Source organism: Typha angustifolia, chromosome 8, assembly GCF_048772165.1.
Source record: "Typha angustifolia cultivar Huaian chromosome 8, ASM4877216v1, whole genome shotgun sequence".
In the NCBI taxonomy this organism is placed as follows: Eukaryota; Viridiplantae; Streptophyta; class Magnoliopsida; order Poales; family Typhaceae; genus Typha; species Typha angustifolia.
Genome location: NC_133246.1, coordinates 2,937,654 through 2,958,402, shown reverse-complemented (window position 1 = coordinate 2,958,402; position 20,749 = coordinate 2,937,654). Strand labels below are relative to the sequence as shown.

Sequence of the window (20,749 nt, the reverse complement as noted above, 5' to 3'; positions counted from 1 at the left end):
CTGTATATAGGAAGGGTTGACCATTTGTTCAGCCCATATCTAACCTTTGGGCTCATGAACGATTAAAAAAATAATTACTATTTGAATGGGTACCCATTAAAACTTTTATTTTTGCATGGATATCTATTGAGTTAACTAACCGATAAATTTTGATATATTTAACAATAGAAGATTAAAAATACCCTTTATTTTTTTGATAATATTTCTCTCGTTATCTCATTTATTAAATACTTTAGATCTTAACACATACTTATCACAAAGTAACTAGGACATTCATGTACATATAATAGGTTTTGAATGAAATTCATGATGAAAATGAGAAATTTGGAAAGATATACTAGCAAATAAGGATTTATAAAATATAAGGAGGTTTTAAGAGGTATGCATGCAAAAAATAATAAAAAATGAATAAAAAGAAAACCAATTGTAAAATTATAGCCAAATCTATATAGTCTTATAGTTAGGCTACCAAGTTCATGACCCATTAAAAATTAGTAGTGGGCTTTGATGGGCCATATATCCGAAAATTGAAGCCCATTTAACTTGAATTGCCCTCCTCTTCTCCATTGTTCGCTTCCAAGACCTTCGAAACCCTAGACCCAAACCCTCCGATTCCTCTCCTCTCCCATTCGAATCGCAGGGTACCAACGAATGCCATAATGAATTCCTCCAATTCGATCTGATGCTTCTGTAGCGTCACGAAGGACAACAATCTTAGAAGGTCAGCGGTAAATGGCTTCTCTATTCAAGGTTTGTTCCGGTTTCTCGGTTTGATTCGCTTAAATCCACTTGGAAAGTTGGGTTTCTTGATCAATTTTGCTCCCGTTTGTTCAGGATCCCAGCAAGCTCTCGGCTTACCGGGACCGGAGGTTTCCGGGCACTCAGGAGGAGTATGAGCACGCGCTGTTGACCTCGACGACGGTTTATATCGGTAATATGTCGTTCTACACGACGGAGGAACAAGTTTACGAGCTGTTCTCGAGAGCCGGAGAGATCAAGAAGATAATTATGGGCTTGGATAAGAATACCAAGACCCCCTGCGGCTTCTGCTTTGTTCTGTATGGCTTCTTTGATCTGTGCTACAAGATAGGAAATTAGTTCGTGAGAAATAATAATAATTATTATACTTCTCGTAGTTATTGATGTATGTTCTCATTTTTTTTTAAAAAAAAATACTAAATTGGGTGCATTGTGTGTGCTGCTAGGCTGTGTTTAATTGTTTTGAGATCATGCTTAAGATATATCTATTGAGCTTTCGTTTGAAATCTGCTAGTTTGAAACTAGGGATCATTTCTTGTTGATCATGTTCTAGGATTAGCGCATAGTTATAATCTTGATAACTGTGTCAGATGGATTCTTGGCATGATTGTGCTTAGTCCTTACTTTTGTCAATGCTGCATGGTTGATAATGTTCCAAGTAATTGGCCAATATTCAAAAGAGGCATCAAATACTCTGTGAAATGGGATAAGATGGTTCTTCTAAACTAGTTGTATACTTGTATTCTTGGTGAGGAGTTCCAGGATGGTAATAAAGGATATAAAGGATAATGAGGTAGATAAAATTGGTGCAGGTGCAATTATACTGAAATTGTCAAGTATTATCAGGAACAACCTTGAGAATGGGCATTTGGTTTTGTCCCTTGAATGAGTTACTTTCTGTTTTAGTAAATAATATTCTTTAATGTAATCCTCTATGCCTCTACTTCAAGATATTGAAGGGAGGAACGAAAATAAAAGGATAGTGATAGTCTATAAGTAAGAAGTATCGACCCTTTTAGCTACCGCTTGTGATAGTAACATGCCATAGTTTGAAGCACTACAATAATAGTTAATTTTGGCTTAGGATGGCATCAGAGATGAACTTGGGCATCTTTTAACTATTTAAGGTAGCCAAAATACATAGCATGGTGGAGAAGGCGGAATAACTGCCATTGTGACACCATTGCTGCTGCCATGACCTTTTTTTTTTAGGACAATGGTTATGTGCTTTTAAAATAATGTTTCATAATTTAAACTTGCCCTCATTTGGTTTCACTGTTATAATCTTCTAGTTTGTACCTTTTCTGTTCTTAGTATCTTAACCCAATGTCCTTGGAAGAGCTCTTTAGCTTTTATGGGCCTTTCTTGTTCATTTTGTATTCTAGTCACTTTTGGCCCTATACGGTGTCTTTGTGTTTCTTTCCTATGCAGATACTATTCTAGAGAGGATGCTGAAGATTCAGTGAAATACATTAGCGGGACAATACTTGATGATCGCCCAATTCGTGCTGATTTTGACTGGGGTTTTGAAGAAGGCAGGCAGTGGGGTCGCGGACGAAGTGGTGGACAAGTTATTTCCTGTTTCTTTGCAGCTACATTTTTAAACTAAAAAATATTATTCCTTTCAAAGGAACTTGTGCTTATACAACATATCTTTCTCTGAACAGGTGAGAGATGAGTATCGGACGGATTATGATCCTGATATCCTTTTCATACATATTACTTGAAAATTTCTTTGTCGTTCTTGTTTGCACCTACTTGTTGCAAATATGAGTTTAGGTTGATGAGATTTGTCTGGTTTTTTGTTCATATTTTTCAACGTGTGCGATTGTGCCTCAGTATGTAACAATCTCTTTGGCAATTAAGGTAGGCTTACCTTCCATGGACCCTGCATTGGCGGGAGATTTTACCTTCGCATGCTTTTTAAATTAACAGAAATTATTCTTTTGCATCAACTACTTTTGCTCTATCTGTTACTTCTATTTCCTTAACAAATGATACGTAGAGGTGGCTATGGGAAACTGGTCCAGAGAGAGCTAGAGGCACAGAGAGAATTAGTTGAGTATGGCGGAGGTTCATTAGATGCATTCCAACCTCAGTGTAAGTTTTGAAGTCAATAATATTTTGCACTTCTTCCTTTGAAAGTTTAGTACCATTAACTGTTACTAGTATTTCCTGATTTCAGTTTACACTTTGACAAATTAAAATGCTTTCCATATGAGAGCTTATTGATTTGGAACTGTCCTTGCTCCCATCTCTTATATTGATGTTAGTTTACAAGATTTTGCTTTTAGTAATCTAATGTGAAGCAGGGGTTATCTGACCCTACTGTTTGATTGATTCATATCCCTTTCCCTTGCTCGCTTGGTCCTTTCATGTTCATGTTTCCTGCTTACATAATAATCTGTTCAGCATTCTTTGATATCTAAATAATTCGGCATTGTATCCCACAGTAATATGTATGCAAGATCAAATGATGAAAAAGGACATGAAGTGATTTTTGGAGGTGTTTTTGGAAAGAGATATGGAAGGGATTTTGTACTTTACTCCTAGTGAAAGTATTATCTAGTACAGTAATCTGAGGGAAGGTGATCTGATGAGTAGATTTAATTTATGTGGGAGTATTTTTAGTAACATGGTTGGATCAGAATTAGAAAGTAGAAACCTCTAGGGTTTAGAATACCTATTAGAGGCAAGCCTAGAATGTATTATTAGTGTAGGAAAATTAACGACTAGTTGAAATTAATGGTTATAGAAGCAGTTTTTTTTTTCCGCACCCATTTTTTCAGCTGAAGTAAAGAAAGTGTTGCTGAAGCAGCATTGGTGGGGCAGTAGTGCAAGCATTCTTGCTGTCTAGGTCAGTGTGAGGGACTACACAACAAAGATCTGCCTAAACACAAGTTCATTTTACGCTTTTAGCACATAGAGGATACAAATTTCAAGTTAAAACATTGTGGTAAAAGCAAAGATATAGAACTGGATACTTTTATGAAAAATATCTCACTCATCAATCTTTTCTCTACATTAATTGGATATATCTGGATGATTATATGCATTACAGTTTACACTGTCGTGTATCTGTACTCGGTCTTGTCAATTCTGAATATTTTGATTGGCATTACAACAAGAGGTAAGTTCTTTTGGTTGTACATGACAATATTTTGACAGAAATAGTTGATACAAGCATCCTTATTGAATGAAACTACAATGTTATTGTTAATCTCAGACTTGTCCATTTTCTGAGGGAAACCAGGATCTGCATTTTACGCAATAAATAATACATATGCTCATATGGGAAGACAAGATAACACTCATGTTAGGAGCAGACTAATCTGCCATGGTGCTTATAATCTACTTGTGTGAATCTGTCTTTTATTTAGAACTTTATATTTGTGCATAATTGTTATATATATCGACTACAAGCAATGTTAGTATAGGCAGTCCGAAAACATGTGATACGGTTATTAATTGTTGGTTATAGAAATTATGCTAGTAGTTTACTGTCAGGTTTCTTTTGAGGTGTTTGGAAAGTCTGAGGATGGTTCTTTTTTGCTGATTAGATCATTGTATCCAAGTGTTTAACATTTCCTTTTCAAACTGCAGATGGCAGGCAGGGTGGAGATCGAGGACATGGGGGCTCATACAGGCATGGTAGAGGTGTGTATTTAATCTCCCTGTTTCACTTAATACATCTCTTTGAAAGGAAAATTTGGCATGTGAAGCCCATTTTGATGTTGAAACAGATTATCATCGGAAAAGATACCGCGATGATGATAGATCTGCACCTGAAATGTCAAGGAGAACATCTGATTATGAGTCCAGGAGAAACTCTGATCATGACTCCAGACCGGTAAAACATATTTCTCTACCTAAGCTTTGGAACCTCCTTTCACTTGGTTCATCCTAGAGTAGGAACACTACTCTGGAAAAATCAGAATCACCAAGAATCTTTTATAAATTCTTTACAGGAGAGGAACCCTCGCTTCCGAGAGAGTGGTGACTCTGATGACGATGAAGATGATGATAGGAAACGTCGCCGTTGAACTAGACAAGAAATGTTACCTTTATTTTTTTTTTCCGATGAAAAAAGTCGGGACCTGAGACGTCATTTCATTTCATCGCCAGATTCGAATTCATGTTATGTACTGGAACTAGAAATTAACCAGTTTGCCAAGTTGGCCCTTGTTGTATGCTACATAAGCTTTTTCTTAGCTCAGGTTTTTTTTAAGCTCAAGTTGATCAACTTCCTGACGATTTTATGAATTTTACTATCACATCCAGAAAGTGGTAGTGCTTTTGCTATCAGATGTCACCACGCTTAGAAGCTTTACAACTACCACGTTCCGCAGCAATTTCTTAACGAGTCTACTGAAATTTGGCAATCCAATAACACATGTTCAAAACTACAAGTCTCTCAGATAGGAAACAAACCGGACATTCAAACATAGCATTTGCGACTGGTAGGTGTGAGGAAGTCTATTTTATTCTCCAAACCTCCTCACACATGAGCTCCCAACAATTGTTCACCAGTTGCTCGACCCTTGGGCGTCTCTATATTCTCCTCGGCCACCAGCTTCCATACTTCGATCAATCCACTACCTTCAGACCGGTATGTATCACCAACGAAAAATACTCCTGCTTTATTTCATTCTAACCCTTGCACTTATGTGGACGTGGGAATGGGCGTATCATTCAGGCATCATATCTTCATAGAGATTATATGATGAAATAATCAAAAGATAAGTTCAACAAATCATAGACCCGAAAAGAAATTGAAAAAAATCAGTTATCTAAACTGTAGGGGCAAACAGAGAATGTTCAGATGAAGACAACAAGTTTACACTAGATGCAACTCTCTAGATCTGTAGTTACAGCATGCGACTCAAATATTTATACAGAACTAATGCACTAGTTCACAATTCAGAAGGCGTATAGATCAGAGATTTAACTTTCTGATCAACCTTATAACCTCCACCCGAGACCACTTCTCTTTTGTATCAGGAAGCAAAGGCTTTACACAACTTGTCACTGAGTCCTAGGGAGAGGGGGGTGAGAGAGATGACAATTGATTGATGATCAATGGATCGGATGATATTGTGTAATTCCCCGCTTGGGAGGTAGCTTCCTTAAGATGAAGAGGACCAGAGCTGAAGGGAGAATTTCCACCAGCTGCAAATATTGAGGAAATTGGTGTCAGTGTATTATATAAGAGTAGAATCACCAGGAAAACAGGATTTGTCAAAAAGTGTGTTGATAGAACAAACTTAACCATTTCTATAGTTTTGTTAGGTTGAAATTCAGGAAGAATTATCTTGTTGCCCACTACCTTTTTTCCACAAATTACACCGTTTTATATCAAAACCAGGTGATCCACTAGCCCACCATCAAACGATCTATTAATCCAAATAATTGACACTCACATTCAGCTAAGTAGGCTATACATAATGAAGAAATGTGTCACTTCCGCAACTGGATCCATATCAAAGAACAAGGTTTCTTGTAGTAAAGCTATCAGCCTATCATTCTAACAAAGCAAGCAAGTTGCTTTCATAATTCACATGAGAGAATGTTGACGGTTCTGTTCTAGCGACTTCCCAACACAGTAGGCAATAGATCTAGTCAAGTTTCATCTTATATTCTTATCATAGTGTGCTGTTTCAAACATACCAAGTAGTACAAGAAGTTGAGCACTGGATGGTTCAGGACGTCAAGGTCTGCCGCTTTATCGAAAGCATTGAAGCACATCTGTTAAAACACATAATTCAATTTGTGAAACTTTAAATAAAGCACTAAACAAACTGGTGTAATTACATAAGTATGACACTCAGCAAGATTAGGGACAAGATTTATTCTTACCATTATGCATCTCACCAAGAAACAGGAGAAGCATATTGTGGTTACATAACCAACCTATAGAAAATTACAAACAGAAAAGGAGTATGTCAGTCAAATGCCAAACACTGTCAATAGGAGTTTTCATATCCAAAAGATGATCCAAAATATACCTCCTGCAACTTTTTGCGCCTTCCTTTAGATTCAACAGGAAATCGTCGCAACATCAGGAAAAGCCTAATAGACATGACACATAACACATTAACATAGACACAATAAATAACACATTAACAATGCACTGAACTAAAAGACTCATCGACCTAATATAAGGTATATATGTTCTGATGTGCTGAAATTGTGTAAAATAATAAAGTCCACATCCTCAGAAGGATGCAGATTATTTCAAGCATAGTACATTAGAACGGGAAGTATTAGCAATTACATGCTTCTGTAGTTTAGCTTGATACTAACACAATTCAACCATTTGCATATCTGATTTTATAACATTACATCAATAGCTTTGAGAACAATGATACTACTATGCATGGAAACCACATTCAGCTACTGGCAATATAATCAAATATTCCTAAGTGGAAGCTAAACCCTGATTCATACTGAGGCCTTAGTAGCCATAAAATATAAAGGAGTGTTAGAAGACTGAATTGGTCAAGCAATATGATAAAATATTAAAATGTTCGTGTAACACTCAAATTTGATCCATATTAATTGATAAGTTCACCTATATTACTTGCCAAGTTTACCTAATCCAAATGCATTTAAAGCATGTATTGAGCCCAACATTGAAACTAGTTATTAAAAGGAAGAAAATTGACACAGTAAGGCTAATATGTTGGTAATTAGGATCAATGGAAGTATTCAGCATTCATCTCTGCAAGGTTTTAAGTAAATAAATGTTTCTAAAATGAGTTTCAAATCCAAACACGAAAACCAGCTATTAAAAGGAAATAAAACAGAAATAACTCTAGGTTTTTTTGCATGTATAGCCTTAAAATTAATGAAGAACGGAAATATTTGGGGGAGGTGTCCGTGCCGGACACGTGTCCGACATGGGTTAGAGGTGTCGTGATTAAAAAAAGAAAAAAGAAAAAAGAAAATTAGACACAGTGCTGACACGGCTAAGACACGGCGTGGATACGGGCATGTGTTATTGGGCGAAATGAGTCGGGTTTGAATCACTTTTCACTAACCCGGATCCACACCCAAAATGAAATAACTAAACGCCTTCATCTCTTAGTCTTGATCAATACCTAGCCCTAAATCCCCAAATCCTAACTGCACTTAAACCCTCTCACCTAAAACCCTTGAGCAAAGTAGTGCGTGCGGCGACGACGACAATCGTCTGAGCCAGTCCAAGGCGACGATCACTACAGACTGCTGAGTGAGGGCGACGGGCTTTTAAGTGAGTGCGACGAGCTACTGAGCAAGCGCGACAGCCGACGGGCTGCTGAGCAAGCGTAATGGGTTGAGCATAATGAGGACGACGGATTTCTACGACGAGATTCTTCTCTTTATATGTCTCTCTCTCTCTAATGCTGATCTCTTTTCCTCCGTCCCTCCCTCTCTCTTACTCTCTCTCTCCGCCTCTCCACTCTCCTTTAAGCCCTTTCAATTTATTTGCTTTATTTTTTTTATACTGATAGGGGCGACACTGCAACAGTTGTTTCCTTTATTTTTTTTTATTCCGATAGGGCTTAATCTTAAATTTAAATTTCTATTAGTTATTTTAATTCTAATTAGTGTGATAAAATATTAGTTATTTTAATTTTTGTTAGTTACTTTTTTTTATACTGACAGTTATTTTTTACATCGATAGAGCTTAAACCCAAATTTTCCCTCTAATTTCTTTCATGTTTCCTCTCTGTTATTAAAATTGTTAAGTTATATTAAAGCTTTTCTCTTTGTTAAATTGTTAATCTGCTAATACATATCTCTCTACTAATATAGTTTTATTGCGGTTGGAAAAAAATGAATACTGAAAATAGTCCTTATTCTTATAGCTTGATGTATGTGTATTTAATACTTTAATAAATAAAAGTTTTAAAAAATACCCTTAACCAAGATAAATTTATTCTTTTAAGGAGAAACTAAGAGAAATTTATGGTTAGTTAACTCCAAGAGGTCTATACAAAAAATAAGACTGTAAAAGGTATATTAGCAAAAACCGTATATTTTGAGGGGTATACATATAAATATTAACTTAAGAGGGTATACAAGCAAATAAGGGATTTTTGAAAAGTACGTATGCAAAAAAACTCATAACTCAGACATGTTAAGAACAACTAAATTAGTTAAAAAGAGATATAACATTCTAAATTTCTCACCTTCCTCCATAGAGAAGAAACCCAAGAGCAGCAAACAATGAGACACCTGCTAGTATAAGACTTTTATAATTTTCAGGCATACAAATCTTATTAATTAAAAGAATAAGATACCGAGTGATCAAAGATTTGACCTGCAAAGAATATCTTTGACAAGATTAGAACAGATCGAACAGGCTTCCACCACAAAAGCAACCAAAGAGCCACCTGGAAGATGTTTGAATAAGTTAACTTCTGATGTGTGAGACACAAATATGTAGAAAGATGACAAAATTTCTCGAACTATTACCCACTAAATCAGTAAATATTGAGTTATTTTCCAAGATTAAAGGGGGTCAAAAGTGTCGATATAGCTGGAATCTCTAGTCCAAGTTCAAATTATTTAAGATAACTTGCAGAGATCCAATCAGATATATCATAGGCATTAGGTCATCAAGAAGATGAAAATTTAAGGATCTTAAACACATCGAATCGAATTTAATATTCTCCATGAATTGTGTCTAATGTGCATTTGTGCAATGAACCAACAGATAACAAAACTAAAATGACAAAGTCAAATAAGAAAATGCCATGTCAGGACTCAGACATAAGAAATGAATAACAGGGGGAAGGACCTGCTGGCATAACACAGTCATAATATGATTCAGTTAAAATCTGATTTCTCCTAAAAGGTATGTTTGTGATTAAAACAAATCCAAGCAACCTACGAAAAGCATTTGCAGATCATAACTGCTTGGACTCATAAATCATTTTCTAAAATCTAACCTTCTTTTTGAATAAAGTCTCTCATCAAACTAAGGGCCATCATATTTGTCATTGCCACTTCAAACAATCGTATTCCCCACTTCATCTATATGGCACCTTGCAATGTGTTATTCTTACCATCTCTGCCACTATTGAATATCAACCACTTTCCATAAATTATATAAAGGTGTCTTCTACGTTAGCAAATTCTTCTTGTGGATTACAGTAGTTACTGTCAACTGTCAATATGAGGAGATTGCGGGCTGGCCGTATGTAGCCTGAAGGATAATTTCTGCGGGCAGAAGAGATGAAAATGACTTCAAAGTTTAGGGATTCAATTTGCAGTCTTGTAGTCCATAATAAACCATGTGTAAACTTCAGTTACTCTTGTAGACTAATCTCCCAAGTATTTCTGGTTCTCTTCCATCTAATTAGTTAATTGTCTCAATTTGTGACCACATTGATGAACAGAAAAAATAGAAAAGAAAAAGAAAAAGCTACAGATAATACAGTGTGGTATCAGACAAGTTCTGGTTTAGCAGACCGATTCAACCCCACTACGCATGAACACCCCTCTCAGCCTTGCATCTATCCACAGGAACTTTCAATTTCTCAACATAAAAAATTGACCAATCCCAGCCCATCGACATCTTTCGGCCTCTAGTCTCCTAAAGTAATGTAACAACTAAGCACTTGTTGTAGATGGGAATTGTGTGTCATGATGTATTAAGTTATTTCTTTTTAAAGCACTCAAAACACCATATCAAGAACCATTGTTGCCAATTGTATTTACAACAATTATTAGAGATAATTACACTTAGACTCCCTCAATTGTTGCCCATTTTCATATAGACCTCCCATTTATTTGTGACCTGTTGACCCTCTTAATTATGCAAAACCTCCAAAATGCCTCCTCTATAGTTATATGTTAGATTTGTTTTATTAAAAAACGATATGTTAGTGTCGTACGATCAAAGTTGGGAGTAAAATAATCATTTAATATTTTGCATTAACATTATTAGAGAGGTAAGAGGTTTTTCGTAGTTTAGGAGGTCAATGTATACCAAAAATAAAAGATGAGAGGGTGCATGCAAAAATTGGTAATAGTTTAAAAGGGTCTTAGTGTCATTATCCCTAATTATTAACAATTACATTGAGTTTCAATGGAGTGTTGTGCCTGAGAAATCACGTTTTCCATTTCCAGAAATTTAGGTACTTCCATTAACAGCCAAAATTATAAAAATAGCTTAAAGCTAAATTAGTATTAAGAAACCCCAAGGAATCCTCTGATAAGGGCATGATGACTAGGAACTTGTGCCATAATATGCCAACCACTTATCAATAACTTCTAGGAAAAATGAGTAAAATCATCGGAGGTAGAAACTTTTTATATTGTTTTCATGGCTTCAATATCATAAAAGCAATAGCTTACACACAAATTGGAAACCAAATGGTATGAAGTGTAAATAGAAACACAAGTTAACTAGAAAAAACTGTAGCTATTACTTCCAGCTGTCAATTTGATTAAGATTTACATCAGCTGTTAGTTTGTTGAGCATAATAATCCTATTTTCCAGTATATCAGCCACTAGCCAGTCATAACTCACCAAGAGACGAAGTCATGACATTCATCCGACTATAATAAAGTACTCAACAGAGTAATGGAAATTCTCAACATAAGGGAAAGCAGAGATGCCCTAAAACGTAACGTTAACAGAGGTTCAGTAGTAGTATCTCTTATCTTTACATCATTTTATTTTTTTCTTGGTTATCAATTGCCAAACTTTTTCCTTTTTTTTTCCTAACCGAGTAAGCAACTGAAATGTCACCAAGCCAACCAGCATACAGAATATCAAAACAGTATATCTGTGTTGAAAATATCTAGCCACCTTAATTTTTGCATTAAAAGATCCAGTGGTCCACATGATGGTCCCAAGTCCCAACCTAGGACCTAGTTTCCTGTCTTATATTACAAACAAAATCGAGAGGATCAAGGCAATCGATTATAGACATATCGGTAAAGCAAATCACCTACAATTCTTGATGTCAGCTTACCTGAATCGCATACACCACTCCATTGATTGTATAGAAACTTGGTCTAAGCCCATCAGTGGACACTGCACGTGCCTGCCAAATTCCAATTTACAGAAACAAAATCAGGAACTAAATCCACATTTGTTTGTGATCGCATGGAACAGAGACAGATCAAAATAAGATTCACCAAACCTGATAATAAATTTCAGCCCAGAAGAGAACTAGAAGAGCGTAGGTTGTGAAGAACGCAAGACCAGGCAAATCAAGAAGAACATGTTGGAAGATCTGAAATCACACAATTTTACTTACATATGTTTCTGCACTTGATTCAAATCAAACACAAACATACCTAACGATGTAACCATACCTCAGGATGTATGTGCTGCACATTCCGACGTAGCGCAAATACAATAGAACGAACTACACAATTAACAAAAGAAAAGTGTCATCGCACATAGATAATTCATAAAAAGAAAACAGGGATACATACATCCGTTCACCAGGAAATTCAAGAAGTGGAAGACCTTCTGCGTTGTCCATCCATACTCCGGTACTCTACATTCAATTCTCACCAGTTGGATCTACAGCCAAGACAAACATCTCGTCACCCTAATCATGTACGTTTCTCTATACCAGATCAAGAACACTTCATCATCCTAGTCTCCAAGCAAGAAAAGGATAACCTCTCGGAGATCTAAAGAATCCAATCTCTAAACCCTAACGGCTGCGAATAACTTACCAAAGCGACGGCGCCGACCAAACCATAGAGCCCGGCGAGGGTGTGGAAGATCCGATCCTGCCACATGGCGGAGTTGTTCACCTCGTCCCACCAACTCATGGCGCTCTCGAGCGCCACCGCCGCCACGTGCGGCACCGCCGACGCCATGGATCCGCGAGAGGATCTCGAATCGAATGAATTCGGGAACAAATAGGGGGAATAAAATCAGAGGGAGGGAGAGGAGAGACGGATCGAGGAAGAGAAGGCGAGAAGGCGAGAAGGTTGGAGAAGAAGAGGATTAGGTTAGAGAGAGAGAGAGAGAGAGAGAGAGGGAGAGAGAGAGAGATTGCGGTGAAGAAGGTAAGGGGGGGAAGCAGCCGAGGAGAACCGCTGGATCCGAGTTTAATTAGAAGAAGGATACACGTGGCGGCTTTTGGAAGAACAGCTCATTCTCAGAAGTTTGTCCAGCTAGGCAATACGCTATATGAGATTGTTGTGATTACAAAATTACGTGCTAAACTAGATTTAGTTAAATCGTTTATATAATAATATAATATTAACCTACTTATTTATTGCGTATATGGTAAATATATAGAAAGAATTATGGCCCAATTAAACCCCAGATTTAATTAAAGTGGTTCAACTCAAAATTGAACCACACTTGTGCTTTGGTCCACATTTTTCAAAGGTGATTAAAAATATCAAATACACATGATTAATGTAATAGTGTGTGTTTAACAAATCTCCACATTAAAAAAAAAATTATAGTAAAAAATAATAATAATAATAATTATCAATGTGCAGCTCCGACGAGAGATAGGAATTGCATTGCGTACGAAGGGAAATTATCTTTATCCTATCTTGGATGACAAGTAGCCTAGCAAACAAGCATGCAGAGAAGAAGACGTACATCATTGCTTATGCGCATCATCACAGACACAAGTGCAAACAATTTTAAATATTTTCCACATCGTATCAAAAGGCCCCCATTGATATATTAATTTAATTGAGGGTTGCAAGTACAAAAAGTGGCCCACTAGGATTCCTATAACATGTGCTTTACTATCACAATGCACTGTCTTAACTTTGTGACTGTGAGATTCATAGTTGTACCACATTAAATAATACCACATCAAAATTAAGAAAGAAAGAAGGTTACTACTCTATAATTAACATTTTAGGGTCAGAGAAAGCTCTTCTCAACTACAGTCATATCTCATAAACTTAATACAAGCACGATAAGAGCTTAACAATATAAGCGCCATGATTTGGAGCTAGGGGGATGCCATTGAGGATGTTAACAAACAGCAGCCGAGTTGCTTGCAAGGAGTAAGACATGTCTCTTATAGACCAACGCTACTCTCAGACCAAATTGATAGCGAACTCATGGGGGGAGTGAAGGATAAATACTGGTCCTCCGAGTTCGTTAATTGGAAACCTGAGAAGGAGCCGTCAGTGTATTCTATCTCTCTCAAACATAATGACTTAGGGTAATATATATCTATCTTGTGATAAACCTAATTAGGAGAAGGGAGAGAAAAAACAAATGAAAGGAAACAAACAGCTAGTGTGGGTGAGTGAAGCGGTCTAAGCGGAGGATACTAAACATGAGTGCCCTCATCCCATGGGGCAAAGGAAGGCGGTGGATCATCTGTTCGGTCAACCTAGCCACTAGCGACACGTGCGCCTCCAAAAGCTCCACGGCAGACGTCAACGCTACCATACTTTTTCGTCAGAGAGTTTACCCTAGCCTCCTACTCCTAGAGGCAGCGTTCGGTTACATAATATATAATGAGATAAGAAAAGAGAACTCCTTTTATGGATCGGATCCATATTTCGACCCGGATCCGAGCACAAAGCGGGATCTGTTTACATCTCCAGTACGACTTAGGGCTTCCTCGTCTCTCTCTCGCGCGATCGCCGCCATCGGGGAGAAATCGGCGCGGAGGTAGAAAGAGGAGAGGAGAGAAGAGAAGATGAGTTGATGGATTCGTTCTCGTCGCCTTCGTCATCGGGAGGATCGTCGGCGTCGTCAGGGATGTCGACCGACGTCTTGATGGACCAGATCAAGACCCAGCTCGCCCAGGCTTACGCTCAAGAGTTCCTCGAGGTACATGCACTTCGCCAAACCATTGAATTCGTTTCTAATCTAAGATGAATCCTTCTTTGTTGGCTTATTTCGTGATATTTCGAGTAGTTTGGTTTAAGATTGTAGACCCTTTTCTTTTTACCTCTGTTTGGATGTAGCTTTGCTAAAGATTATTTAGAATCTATTGAATTAGACCTATAAAGCTGACAATTAGGGGAGGTTAAATCATTAGCGAGAGCTATCTATCAGAGAATCATTTATTCTAGTACCTATTACTTCTTCTCGAGTTTCCTAACATCCTTACCTGCGGTTGTTGGCTATCAGGTAAATCACATGAATCCTTGAGTACCATTTTTTCAGTTACGCTCTCAATTCATTTCTTTTTGAATCTGGAGCTGTAGATCTTTTAACATGTTATAGTGTTGGCACTGCCTAACACGAACACATTGTCAGTTATTCACTTTGTCTTATTTGTTGCAAAGTAAGTGACTCATCTACATAGTGTACAACTCTTCATGCATTATAGCTGAGATAGATAAACTACATAATCACTATTCTTTGCAATTACTCTTATTGCAACAAGAAGACACTACTTAATCAGGCGTTAAGGATGCAATTGTGCACACACAATGCCCTCCCTAATCCCTATAATAAATTGTCAATGTTTGTGGACGATCCAAACTTTAGAACTTTACCGTATCTTCCATTGCTCAGTAGACTTTAAGAGTCATGAGCGATTGATTGTAGCAGTTATGAGATCTCTGTACTTGGCATTTTTATAGGGCCTTCATTTGTTGGTATAGTTGTGTGTCTGCAAATAATAATGCATCATATATAGTTCGATGGTTCTCTTAATATGTAGTTGTATACTTCCAAGTGCTCATCTTTACTTGGTATGGTTTTAGACATTCTGAAGCATAGCTAAAGCAATTGGGTTTACTGCAAGGTTTAAAAATTTACGTAATGGTGGATGTAAGTACTACAAGTCTACAAGTTGTACTTTGAACTGCTTGAGTTCTAAATGTACTTATTTTGTGATTCTTATCGAAAAAATTTACCTTATGAATGAGTCCTGGAAGTACTTTTTATTTAATAGTGCATCTTTGTTTGTTTTATTCAAATCTTACGAGTGAAAAGTTGAGTATGCTATGAAAGAGTTTTTTCAACTAATTTACATATTGCCTATGTGATCCTATTTGATCCATTTCATCTCGGACATATTTAATTTAGTTAATGGCTTGTGGATATCGTCATGACTATCAAGTGCGTTCGTATAGTATTCTAATCCTTTTTTTATCAGTGTCCCCTGCTCACTCTATTTGATTTCAATAGACCATAATGATAAGTGTTACTTACCAATGCTTATATAGAGTGTGAGATTGCTCGCAAGAATTTTAGTAGGAACAAATATTAATGGGCTCTATTGTAGCTACATTATTTGCATGCAAATTGACATCAAATCTTCTCTAGTAGGCATGTCTTAAATTATAAATGCCAAGGTATTTGCTAGCACAAGTAGTTTTCGCAGTTCTCTGTTTCTTTTGATAGTTTCCTGGACTCCTAGTTGGCTACTCATCAAGTAGTTGTTTGCTGTGTTGCATTAATGCTACAGACCGTGGGGAACAAGTGCTTCACTAAGTGCATCACGAAGCCAGGGACAAGCTTGAGTGGGAGTGAGAGTAGTTGCATCTCTCGCTGTGTGGATCGGTACATTGAGGCAACCGGTATCATTGGCCGAGCTTTGTTCAGTGGCCCCAGATAGATTCAAGTCTTGCAAAAGTGCAGTGCCTGCAAAGGCTTGAGGTAGCTTTATCAGATATTTATCAGCTTTATTGATGAATCTTCTATTGGTCTAAGCTCAGAGACAAATTGGGGCAGGAATTTCTATCTGTTTACTAAAGAGAGTTCAGTTTCTGTTTGACACGACCTTCGGGTCGCATCGATCAACCCTTGTTGGTGGGAAATTTGTTGTTAAATGATTTATTCATATCAGACGCCTGAAGTGCCCAATGATTCTAGCAAAAATGTAGAGATGTTTATATGGGATCTCGTGGGTAGCATTTTGATGGCTTATTCTCCTACCCTTTGCTTCAGGATTACTATTTTTCTCTATTTTAAGTTAGAAAATAAATATAAAATAATTTCTATTCTAGATTAAGAATATTCTTTTAAATGATTCTATACATCAATCTAATTCTAATTTTACTCTTGATTTGATTGAAGTTATTTAAAAAATTCTCTCTTATGATTCATCAATCTCATTTCATAAATTAAAATTTTTGGCTGCTCAAAATCTATCTCCTTCTGCCCACTTATCTTATTACATATGCATACATAACTCATACCTATAAGTATGGAATGCAAACCTATAAAAGATAAGAACACTTTAATTTAGAAATTTATGTCAATTCAACGATAGTAAGTTAAATTTTACTTTTTATTTGTATTTTATTTCAACTTTACCCGTGATGGGATCCAAGAGATAAGCAAGATAGATAGGTTAATAAGTTTATTGAGCAAATGGAAATGTTTGATCAAGAGTACGTCTTTGTTCTTTGAGCTTTCTTTAACTATCCACTCAAACCCTGTAAATCATACAATCCACAACGACGGAAAGTATAAATGTCAAATGAACACATAATTTAGACAGAATTTTTAGTTGCGCAGCATATTGAGAAAGGCTAGAAATTTGCAACACATTGGAAAAAGAACATGGAATGGTACAAATACTTTTCTCCCACAAACTAAATCTTCCAATGCATTTAGTTTGCATCATTTTAGAACCTATGGATCTCAGTTACTTGCTCCCGATTATGTCCCCGTAGGCACTCTTGACTTTTGCTATCAAAGCTTCCCTACAATCCATTTGCATATGAAGCATAACGAGAAGTCATTTAAACCTTCTTTGATAAGAAGCTGAAAAACAGCTAAGAAGAAATATTGAAGCTCAAAGACGGTTAATGAAAAATTTAATAGCTAAAAAGCAGTTGTTCCATCCTTTAAAGTAACTAAGTATTACGGTATATACAGACAAGGATATACACTCATACACATGCATATTTATATGTATATACACAAATATATGTTTATACTTATTTTTGACTGATATCCATAACTTGTAGTCTGTGTAATTTAAGGATAGATGTAAATATGTGTATATAATTATATATGCATATGTATATGTTTATACTTTTTGTTGCCTGATATCCATAATCTACAAGTGTGTGTAATTTAAGGATAGATGTCATAATCCCAAACATGACATACTGTGGTTTGCAAGGTTCAAATAGCCTTTAGATGATAAATACTAATGTTTTGGAGGCCTGCTTCCTACGCACATTTGTCATACAAAAGTAGTATTTAGTAGCAATAATAGTACATTGTTCTTTTGACAGATTGATGCATAAGCAGCTTGTAGAGCTTCTGAAAGATTACAAAGATTTCAAAAGAACATCACCAAGTATTTATGAGATTATCAAAAGGCCGTAATCTGTTTCAGATGCCTGTTACTAATAAAGAAGTATCCCTAAAAGTGAAGATAGAATGCCTGTATTTGCTTCATACATGTGAATATGATATATTGTCTTTTGCGTTTTTTGACTTGCCCATCGGAGGGCTGCATTTGATTTACAAGAAACCATAGCCATGAAATAGAGTTACATAAAGATTATTCACTTTCCGAATGGAAGTTAGTTATTAAGATTCTACCACCACAAAGTCGGTTAGCTATGAGCTCATGGACATGCAACTCTTTTTCGATGAATGACAGTGATACTATTAGATGGTTGTGATAGTATATGATCCAATTTAAAATTATAGAGTTGGAGTTTACCTGTCGGGCTTGAAGACCAGGTTGTTATATGCAAACCACTGTTTCAACAACAAAAATGAAATCAATGTGCATAAAAGCAAATGAATAAGCAACACAGCTAACCTTCAGAAATCCTGGAGACAAATTAATTATCCAGAATAAATAGATTGACATCATGTGTTCAATTAAAGCAGAGTCAATAACACAATTATAAAACTTTCGCCACATTGTAAAGACTCTAAATCTCAACTAATTTATGCAATAATTACCAACTTGCAAGTTTCGCAATAAGAATGGTTCTCTTATGACATGGCATTCATTTTCTCCAGTTAAACCATGATGCAACATTCACAACTAAAAGGTCATGTCCATTTTGTCAGTGAGCTGCTAGGCTACATTAGAGGCAGAACTCTAGGAATTCTTCATAGACAAAGGAAGAATTCCACGAATCTAAATACTGATTAGATCTACACCTTTGGAATGTTAATATATTGAAGAAAGCACTGATTGTATTGATACTCTGTAAATGTTAATCGACTTTACACAGTTCTATGACTGGTGTATATATAGCCAGAACTAATGGAATCATTTGACAGAAAAATGACGATTCAATAACTGAAATTGAGTTTATAAACTTACCCCTGTATAGCCAATTCCTACAAGCTCAAGAACACCAGGCACTACAGGAAGCCTGTCAATAGCCTGCATAAGTAAGCCACTTTCAGAGTTGTTTGTGAAGAATCTGAAAGTATTTAATCAGAAAAGTAGAGAATGCTAACTTCAACTCCATTTATGTTTGCATGAGTTATATGATTGAAAAGAGCATATATATATATATATATATATATATATATATATATATGTATGTATGTATGTATGTATGTATGTATGTATGTATGTATGTATGTATGTATGTATTTGCATCATAGCCAAGAATGAGGTTAATCTGCTTTTATACCGAGATCATTCCAGTGGCAGTCCAGAGTGCAATAACACCAGCAACTAATAGGGTAGTCACAGCATACTTATCTTCAAGTTTGTCCCACTGTCTACAAAGAAAAATTATAATTGACATGCCACCTAGAGAATGAAGGAAATCTCAGCTAGTGTTTCTTAGTAAGACGATAAATAGCTGACCGCATCTTGTGCTGTTTTCACAATTTCCGGAAGTTCAGTTGATACTTCCACTTGTGTTTCGCCTGTAGCCATGACAATAACATCTCCTCCAGTTCTGCGACCTAAATCAGTATAAATGCAAAGATATCACTTAGATTTTTCTGTTCTAATTAGGTTTTGTATTAAATAGCTATTCCTAATATCTACTTCAGCTATATGGAAATCCATAGCGATCCAGCTAACAGCTAGGAACATAGCAAGCAGTATATGAGCAACACCACACACCTGCTATTCTAATTCTAATAGTCTATTATCAATTGCTATTCTTCATTCAAGACTCCGATAGTTTTCTCCTTAACAATCCAAACACATATGGGTTATAAATTCACTGACATTTTGAAGTGCACCCCAACCCCAAGATCCTTCACATGTTTTGTGAATTTGAAGTATTTCAAGGATAGGCATTTCCTCAAACACGTGGTAGGCACCAAGGGCAACCAAAATTGTAGCCACTAAATCTTCGCATATGCCAATCTTCATTCTTTTACACAACTATATAGTCAGACTTACGGCTGTGGCAGCGGCCCAAAGATGGGACGTGGAACGGCGACGGGAGAGCGACGCAGTGCGGTGACTGGTGGCGGTTGAGTGACTTCCCATCCGCAAGGGCAGGGGAGGTGAGGCCGCAGGTGGTGGCGATGGAGGTGGCCATGTCTCTCTCACACTTCTCGGTAACTCTACTTCCCTTTTTCCGCTCTCTCTCTCTCTCTCTCTCTCTCTCTCTCTCTCTATAATCGTGGATTGGCGTGATGCGCACCACTCGTTCGACGCAAATCCGATTAAGTGGTGGGAATGGGATGAGACGCGCCTTTCGTTATCCCTTTCGACAGTTTACTTTGTACTCGTTGGTCAGACCCGAACCCACCCAATCCTAAACCTATTCTTACTTATCTATTCAATTGATAGATTTACAATTTCACAGACTAGTTTACCGAGAATTAACTCAAATTTACTTCATTTATTGCTTCATCGAGCAATTCAAGTAATTATAAATTTGCAGCAATTGTAGACCCCCACTTAACAATGTAAAAATTGGAGATTTGGAGTTACAACCGATTGTCCAACTAAAAGCGTAAACAAGTCAAAGACTCGACTCAAAATTAATTTTGAGCCTAAAATATGATCCGGCCTCAACTCATCTGTATTCTGAGTCTGAGCCTATTTCAAGCTCGAGTTTGGATTTTAAATGAGCCCATTCAAGCCTTAAATGAGTTAGGCTCAACTTAAGCTGAGCTAAAGTTAAGTCT

General features: G+C 36.7%; 4 protein-coding genes across 4 annotated transcripts; 2 read left to right on the top strand and 2 right to left on the bottom strand.

Moving 5' to 3' along the window:
- The first annotated feature begins 563 nt into the window (after positions 1–563).
- On the top strand, positions 564–4,970 carry LOC140764758 (nuclear cap-binding protein subunit 2). Its single transcript, XM_073103491.1, has 8 exons — positions 564–750; positions 835–1,058; positions 2,191–2,329; positions 2,427–2,460; positions 2,761–2,859; positions 4,363–4,416; positions 4,503–4,609; positions 4,728–4,970. The coding sequence occupies exons 1-8, from the start codon at positions 733–735 to the stop codon at positions 4,800–4,802; spliced, it is 750 nt and encodes a 249-aa protein (XP_072959592.1). The 5' UTR covers positions 564–732; the 3' UTR covers positions 4,803–4,970.
- A 605-nt stretch (positions 4,971–5,575) lies between these two features.
- LOC140764757 (tobamovirus multiplication protein 3-like) lies at positions 5,576–12,812 on the bottom strand. Its single transcript, XM_073103490.1, has 11 exons — positions 12,448–12,812; positions 12,199–12,289; positions 12,076–12,128; positions 11,901–11,993; positions 11,730–11,801; positions 9,065–9,137; positions 8,934–8,979; positions 6,765–6,828; positions 6,616–6,669; positions 6,427–6,504; positions 5,576–5,928 (listed from the first exon to the last, which is right to left on the bottom strand). Exons 1-11 carry the CDS (start codon positions 12,592–12,594, stop codon positions 5,836–5,838), a joined length of 864 nt encoding a protein of 287 aa, XP_072959591.1. The 5' UTR covers positions 12,595–12,812; the 3' UTR covers positions 5,576–5,835.
- A 1,451-nt stretch (positions 12,813–14,263) lies between these two features.
- On the top strand, positions 14,264–16,596 carry LOC140764759 (uncharacterized). The gene is made up of 2 exons (XM_073103493.1): positions 14,264–14,536; positions 16,128–16,596. The coding sequence occupies exons 1-2, from the start codon at positions 14,411–14,413 to the stop codon at positions 16,275–16,277; spliced, it is 276 nt and encodes a 91-aa protein (XP_072959594.1). The 5' UTR covers positions 14,264–14,410; the 3' UTR covers positions 16,278–16,596.
- A 538-nt stretch (positions 16,597–17,134) lies between these two features.
- On the bottom strand, positions 17,135–20,236 carry LOC140766109 (protein CURVATURE THYLAKOID 1B, chloroplastic-like). The gene is made up of 6 exons (XM_073105535.1): positions 20,013–20,236; positions 19,464–19,564; positions 19,285–19,371; positions 18,966–19,028; positions 18,348–18,385; positions 17,135–17,370 (listed from the first exon to the last, which is right to left on the bottom strand). Exons 1-6 carry the CDS (start codon positions 20,152–20,154, stop codon positions 17,313–17,315), a joined length of 489 nt encoding a protein of 162 aa, XP_072961636.1. The 5' UTR covers positions 20,155–20,236; the 3' UTR covers positions 17,135–17,312.
- Between the last annotated feature and the right edge of the window lie 513 nt (positions 20,237–20,749).